The following is a 7537-nucleotide window of genomic DNA, read 5'->3' as shown; positions in this document are numbered from 1 at the left end:
CAAATGGGGATCTGGGACCAAACACGTCCGCTTTGGCCAGACAAGCGACTCGACAAATGAGATGAGCACAGCAATGGATAGGAACAACAAGCGAGCTGTAGGCTCCTCTGCTAAACGATAAAGCCTACCACCAACCTCATTTGCGATCGCCCCCTTATGCGCCCCGAGGCGGCCGTGTGTGCCACACCCTAGCCCATAAGAAGCAAGCGACTAATTACTTTGCCCATCCGCCATACCTTCCGGATACCACAGCAAAAACGCTCATGTCCGTAGCGGTGGCGCAAACAAGGAAAACGGTCGCCGTCTGGAGTCGGCCGACACGGCAGAGACAGAAACAAATTCGAGTGGATCTATATCATGACTTGAATGACCCACGCGCAGAGGTATCCGACGGCAGTTGAGCTCTCCTCGACTCAGAATCGTTCCACTCTCGCGAGCCCAATGTTACCGAGGCGTGGCCTGTGCCTAGGTAGGTTGCTTCAGAGATCTCCAGCTGGCCGGTAACCTGCGCATGATTGCGGTCTTGAAAGCTCAGCGGTTGTGGCCGAGGCGCTGCTACAAGTTGAATTCTCGGCTGAGAAGTCCGATCGACTGACGAGATGTACCTCCCTGCCCATTTAAGCCCATCACTGCCCACCTAAAAAACCTAGGTAGACATGCTCTGTCAACATGTCAAGAAGGGATGCACGGAAATTTCTTTACTTACGAACTTGCCGGTCGGCAACATGATGAACCATATACACTCCGAACCTGCGCCGAAAGTCCCATCTCCATACCCTTCGTGTTGTATTGTACGGAGATGTGCGCATCTGGAGTCGGGACAAAAAGAGGGTGGACAAAAAAAGAACGATATGGAGACTGTAGAGACACGCGAAACGATGAAAAACAAAAAGGCCGCATTCCGTCGTTCTCCGAGGTTTACCGCTACCATTCACCTCCACTCGTTGCTTATCATTTCGGGACGGCATACTGTTGTGTCCATTCGCGTGCGGTCTGGATAGCGGCTTGCTCGTTCTCCTTCCATGACTTTGCGACATCGGGGGCCAGCGGGTCGTCCGGGTTCGGAGCGCCGAGGAGGGCTTGGATGGAAAGCAGGATCGTTCGGATTTGCAGGGCAGGCGACCAGTTGTCTAGCAATGGACGGAGCCCTTGTCAGCAACGAGCCCTGGCGTGCGCGGGGGGAGCCGAGAGCAAGCCGATGGCTACTAACTTTTGAGGACATCGAGGCAGATACGGCCCAACTTGTCCACATTCGGGTGGAAAATCTTGGTAAGGAAGCGGATCTTAGGGGGCGTCATCGGGTAGTCGTCGGGAAGGAAAAGTTCGAGTTTAAATACGCCGCCTATGGTCGCGTGGGTTCCGTCATGTCAGAGAAAGGTTCACACAGGCGATATCGGGTCCGCACCATCATGCGGAGGAGGTCTGAGTGGAAGAGTTTTGCAACCAGCCAGACTTGTTGGGGGGTTCAGTCCTGGCGGCCGATGTGGCTGACCTTCATACGGGGACTGAGAAGGGCCGTGGATCTCGACGTCAAAGTAGCGGAGGTTATCTTCGTGTGGAATAGCACTGATGCCCGGGACACTATTGTGGTGGGCCAAGAGCGAGCGCGCTGGTCAGCTTCAGGGTCTCGAACGACTGTCGCGCGACCAGATGGGCATCATGGGAGCCCGCGACGCAAGGAGGGGGCGAGGTGTTGGCCGAGGCGCAGAAAATACATACGGCTCCGCCATCAGCCGCTCCGTCTCCTTGACGATCCTCTTGGGCAAGGCCATGGTTTGAGTTTTTGTGTGGTGTCTTTTCTCGCTCGTCGACCTTCTTCTCTAGAGCAGCACCAAGTACAGTCTAGCCGAACAAGCGAAACGTGGAATCGCAGCCAAATCTCAGTCGCCAAAAAACGCCTTGCAGTGCAGGTTTGGTGATGTTTTTTCGCCAGTCTAAAGCGGGAGGATGTTTTGCGGACATGCGTGGTGGGGGTTGAAGTGGGCGCCTGACGTGAGTCGTTGGGAAAGCGCTGTTGTGCGCCCACCCTGTGACGGCGAGCGACGAGCGGCGGGCGGGCGGCTGCAGGTGATAAGATAAGGCGCCGGCAGGGGCTCAGTTACAGGTGACGCAAGGCCTCGCCCCACATAAATACCACCTAGCGTCGCCCAGTTTGGATGAAGGTTTGGGCGACAATTGTGCGGAGTTATCTTGGACGGTGCTTCAGGCAGCCAAGGGCAAAAGAAGGTACGAACCGAGGATGCGTGTAGTGTTAGAATAGAGGCGGAGAATCGCGATAAATACGACAAAGGGTTGATAGAGAATGTGGATGGAGGGGAGTTCAGGGAATCTGACCGAACTACTTGAAGCTGCCGAGGTCATTGATCCAACAGGAGAGCTCCACTTCAGCCCAGCCCCAGTCCGTCGCGATCAAATTGAGCTCCACGCGCGTGGTTGACTTTGGCATCTAGATTGCAGCCAAGGGAGGGTCTCCAAGTCCAGCACTCTCTATCAGTCCACGCGCCGCATCACAGCTGGCCAGCACGCCATTTTGAGAGGGACGACGGCGCCAACAGCTCAAATGAGCAGGGTACATACTTGGTAACGATTCGGAGCCCGTGCCGAGCCTTGCGTGAATGATGACGGGAGTTTTGTTTCGCCCACCCCCTTGCGCCCCTCGAAGATGCCTTTGGCATATGAACAGCAAAAAGAGCCCCTGAAAAAGGGCAAGTCCATCAAGTCGGCCTTTGAGAGCGAGAGCTACGATGCCGACTGGACGATCCACGTCGAAGGCCTGGTGGGTTCGGCCACCATCTCGCCGTCGGGTCGAGACGTCGCCCTCGCATCGTGAGTAGCACGCGCAACTAGGACCAGTGTCACAGTCGAGCCACGTGTCGAGCATGCGCTGATTTCCCGTAGACCCGAGGGGCTGGCCATCATCGACCTAGACTCTCCCTACAGCCCGCCGCGACGGCTCAGCAGCCGTGGGCTGCCGTGGCTGGTGGTGGACGTACAGTGGTCGCCCTTTGCCGCACGCGACTACTGGGTCGCGTCAACGGCCAACCACCGCTGTCTGGTCTGGAACCTGAACTTTCGGGATGACTCGGCCTCGGGACCCATCGAGCACTCGCTGCAGGGCCACAGCAGGGCCATTACCGACATCAACTTCTCGGCTCATCACCCGGATCTGCTGGCCACGTGCGCCGTCGACGGCTATGTCCACAACTGGGATCTGCGCCGCCCCCGACAGCCGGCTCTCAGCTTTTGTGACTGGACCGCTGGCGCCACACAGGTTAAATACAGTCGCCAGGACCCTTTCACCCTGGCCTCGTCTCACGACCGTCTCTTGCATATATGGGACAACAGGAAACCCACGGAGCCCGTCAAGACTCTCACGGCCCACTCTTCCAAGATCTACGGCTTGGATTGGAACCGCACACGGCCAACTGCGCTCGTCACCTGCTCGCTGGATAAGAGCATCAAATTTTGGGACTACAGTCGCGATGGGGAGGAGCTCGAGCGTGTCATACGTACTGGCTTCCCCGTCTGGCGCGCCCGCCATACCCCCTTCGGCTGGGGCGTGCTCGCCATGCCCCAGAACGAGCCAGGTCATCTGCATCTCTATGATGGCCGCTGCGACGGGGACGTGCCGCATGACGACCGCGCCGTGCCTGTCGCCATATTCGACGCCCACGGGAGCCACAAGGCCAAAGAGTTCCTCTGGAGGGGTCGTGGTGGCGTCGACGATGCTGGCCTCGACAGTCGCGACTTTCAGCTAGTGTCCTGGGGCGAGGACAAGGAGCTTCGGCTGCAGAGGGTCGAAGATGACGTGTTGGCGTCTGTCGGCTACCGCAAGGGCCAGCCCGCACCGAGCGGGCTCATAATCACGCGCAAGGGTGCGACGTACAAAACGTTTCGGACGGTAGACGACGGCGTGCACCGTGAGAGGCGGAGCGCGACCATGTCGGACCCTCGACCGAGCAGCAGCAACCTGGTCCGCCGCAGCGCCCTCACTACCGGTATCCGTACGCCCTACTACAAGACAGTCACGAAGTGGCGGCCGCCATCCATGAAGGCCAAGACGACATCCAAGGATGCGGACAGGGGACTTGCGCAGATTGGATGGATGAGGGGCGTGACGATGAACAAGCGCAAGGCCCCTTTCGAACCACCCAAAAGGGAGGGGTCCTTGACCAAGGATGGCTCCATTTTCGAGTCGGACTATCAAGACAGCGAATGGGCCGAGCCTGAAACGATACAGGACGAGTTTGTCCGTATCAGCAGCCAGCTTCCCAACGTGAAATGGGGGGATATTGACATGGATAGGCTCGTGATAAATGCGAGCCTCAAGGGCCCATGGGGCGTGGGTGGGGAGAGCATATTCATCAAGGTCAATGTCGACATTCCGAGCGCCTACCCCAAGACCAAGCCGCCAAAATTTCTCATCGAAAAGAGCTCTTTCATGGCCGATGAAACGCATGCGAAACTGGAACGGGAAGTACAGGAGCTGGCGAGCCGGCTCGTTCAGTGCAAGAAGAACTGCCTAGACGCGGCATTCTCATATCTTCTGGGCGAGGTTGATCTCGAGACGAGCACGACCTTGTTTAGAAACGTCCGGGATCTGGATGATGATATTAGCGGCATCGCCGACGAGAGTTCCAGTGATGATGACGACGATGGTGAGATCCCGCCCGGGGGGTCGGCCTCCATGTCCCAGGAGCTACCAGAGGTGACAGCAGGGGGTGCCGAAATCCCGACGGTTCTCGGCGGTGGGTTCCGTCAAACGGTGATCCCGGTAAAGCGCACTTGTGGTGCCCGCTTCTCCAATGACGGCAAGCTCGCCTGCTTCTTTCCATCCAAGGAGGAGAAGGCCAAGCTGCTCTTCGTGTCGGCCGAGTCGGCCAAAGAGAAAACCAAAGGCGAGCCACGGTTCGCAGGCTTTGGGCGTCTGGCCCATGACTCCCCGCCACCTCGGCAGCGGCACCGTGACGAGGAGGCTTCGGCAACAGAGGACGCATCTGGAGGCTCGGGCGACTCGGACGGCTCGTCGTCTTCATCCTCGACCGACTCGGAGATAGAGACGGCGAACCGAATCAGTTTCTGGTATAGGCCGGGCCGCAAATTTAGGAAAACTTGGAGCACCAACGACGGGTCCGTTCGCTCCAGCGGCGGGGGCACCGGGACGGGGACATGCACGGGAACGGGGCTCGGCATCGGAAGGAGGCGTGGGGTCAGGTCCAAGAACATAGTCTCGGTTCGCGACATGCGGAATTTGCTCCCGTCCAAGCGCGAGTTTGCCCAGGAGTATGCGATATTTGGCAACGGAACCGAGGTGTGCGAACACAACGCGCGGGTTGCTGAGAAGTACGGCTATCACGACCTCGTCGACATCTGGCGGTACTCGGCCCTGCTACTACGTTCGGATATACCACTGCGGCTTGCCGAGCAGGCCCCTAGGCGCAGGTCGGTTCTCGTCATCGCACGCGACGCTGTCTCGAGGTTCCATCAGAGCGCGACAACCGACGACGGCGGCTTCCTTGGGACAGTCAAGTGGGGCCGCCACCCGCTTGCCCACGACTTCATCACAGATCTATTTGACTATTTCGAGCGGCTCGCCGACATCCAGATGCTGGCTATGCTTTCGTGCATCTTTGGCGCGTCGTCGGCCGAGGATAGCGTGGCGTACGCAGAGTCGCATCTCACGCAGCCGCAGACGCCCCTGCCCATGAAGGCACCCTCCTTTTCGCTCGAGTACTTTCCTACCAACCCAGAGCTCTGGCAGAACTGGCAAAAAAACAAAAGCCAAGCGAGCTCTGCCATCACCACACCGCGCACTTCCCACACCCCCAACGTCTACTCCAGCTCGGTGAACTCGGAAGAGGCGGGCGTCTGGACGGGTGACGCAGAGTCAAACTCGCATTCCTGCGGCGAGCCGTCGCCTTTGCACCTGAGGTCTGGCCGCGAGCATCCAGGCGAGACTGACCAGACGCAGAGCCTGTCAACATCTCCCAGCAGCCGCGCCTTCCGGCGAGCCAACTCGGCCGTGGCGTCGGCGCTGGCCGCCAGCCTGCCCCGAACGCTCCAGGGGATGGTGTCTTCGTCGCCCCCTGAGCCGCCACCAGCCACACGCAAGCGACCCAGCCCGGCAGAGGCCATTTTTGGGGGTTTCGGACCGGCCGTGACCTGGGGCGCATCGACCGTGTTTGGCGCATCGTCTACGGACGTCACTGCACCCCCGTCTACGCGCGCGCCATCTATAGTGGAGGAACGGCGCAGCAAGGACGAAGCGGTCATGGCGACGCTTATAGCCGTGGACGTGTCTGTTAAGCTGTGCAACGAGCGACAGTTTGACGATGACGGTTGGATGATGGCGCCCTTCCTCGAGCCAGACCGCAGCACACTTTACGCGAGCTACCGATATGCATACGCCGAGATGCTCCAGATCTGGGGTCAGCCGCTGGCCCGACTGGAGATAATGAAGTTCAACGTACTGAACGGGGATGGCGCTGGGCTGGAGAATTCGGGTCTGTTTAGCCTCGACGACAACAACTCGGACGGCGGCGGCGGCAGCTTCCATGAAAACATTCATATAACGCGCAAAGGTGCAACGGGGAGCACGGGCACTTCGTCACCCACCTTGCTGGTGGGCAAACGGGAATACCTCGAGGCAGTTTTGACGTCTGGGCGAGGACTCGACGTGACGGGTATATGCAGGATACACGAAACGAACCTGGAGTCGCTTCAGAGCACGGGACGGCCTCTGCCCCGGCACTTCGGCTCGACGCTGGGGGCTACGGCCCCCAGCAGCCATGCCTCGTCCTCGGCAACACCCGTCGGGCCGAGTGGCGCCTCGGTCAGCGCGGGTGGCGGAACGATGCGAGACGGTGGGGGCCCTGCTGCAATGACCACCATAGGCGGTGCGGTGGGGACGTGTGATCGGTGCCACACTCTGCAGGCGCAGCTTCGGTGCGTGTTCTGTGCCGAGCCCGTGGCGGCGCTGTACCCGGCCTGCCTGGGATGCGGCTGCCCGAGCCACGAGAGCTGCCTTGGCGAGTGGCACGCGGCGGGCGAGCGCATGTGCCCGGCCGGCGACGAGTGCGACTGCGCGGCCGAGGCTTCGCGCGGCACCGTCGAGAGCTGGACTGCTATCCAGTCGGCACTCGCGGCTGCGCGCGCCGTCTCGGCCTCGTACCACCACAACCAACACCTGGCCGCGGGCGAGGGCGGCGGCGCGGGCCGGGCGACGAAGCGGGGCGCAGGGGGCGGGAGGGTCGTGCGGATAAACACGGGCGCGCCCGAGGCGAGGGTCAAGGTGCACGGCCCCCCGCCGGCGTCCCCCAACGTAGCGCGGCCCAGGCGGCGGTCGACACCGGGCCACATCCCCTTCGGCGGCTCCGGCGGTGGCGGCGGCGGCGGCGGGGGCAGCTGGGCCAGGACCGAGGGGCGAAAGCGCTGTGGTAGCCGACGTCGGCGGTGGCGGCGGCGGTGCCGTCGCGAGGGACGTGCTCACCATGGCCACGGCGGCTGCAGCGGCGGCCTCGCCCCTCGGCGGCGTGAG

At 60.7% G+C, this 7537-nt stretch overlaps 2 protein-coding genes across 2 annotated transcripts in view; one reads left to right on the top strand and one right to left on the bottom strand.

Moving 5' to 3' along the window:
- Positions 1–951: 951 nt before the first annotated feature.
- Positions 952–1772, bottom strand: GGTG_11765 (ubiquitin-conjugating enzyme E2 35; the record flags this gene model as incomplete). Its single annotated transcript, XM_009229656.1, has 4 exons — positions 952–1130; positions 1211–1342; positions 1493–1581; positions 1720–1772. The coding sequence occupies 4 exons, from the start codon at positions 1770–1772 to the stop codon at positions 952–954; spliced, it is 453 nt and encodes a 150-aa protein (XP_009227920.1).
- Positions 1773–2442: 670 nt separating this feature from the next.
- GGTG_11764 (hypothetical protein) overlaps positions 2443–7537 on the top strand; it is a gene marked incomplete at its 3' end in the record, with an annotated part of 5622 nt that continues 527 nt past the window's right edge. The window contains exons 1-2 of the mRNA XM_009229655.1: positions 2443–2826; positions 2899–7464. Coding sequence (XP_009227919.1) covers positions 2663–2826; positions 2899–7464 — 4730 coding nt within the window. The 5' untranslated portion in view covers positions 2443–2662. The remainder of the gene's footprint in view (positions 2827–2898; positions 7465–7537) is intronic.

Source organism: Gaeumannomyces tritici (assembly GCF_000145635.1).
Source record: "Gaeumannomyces tritici R3-111a-1 unplaced genomic scaffold supercont2.7, whole genome shotgun sequence".
Lineage (NCBI taxonomy): Eukaryota > Fungi > Ascomycota > Sordariomycetes > Magnaporthales > Magnaporthaceae > Gaeumannomyces > Gaeumannomyces tritici.
This window is presented reverse-complemented; position numbering and strand designations above follow the sequence as displayed.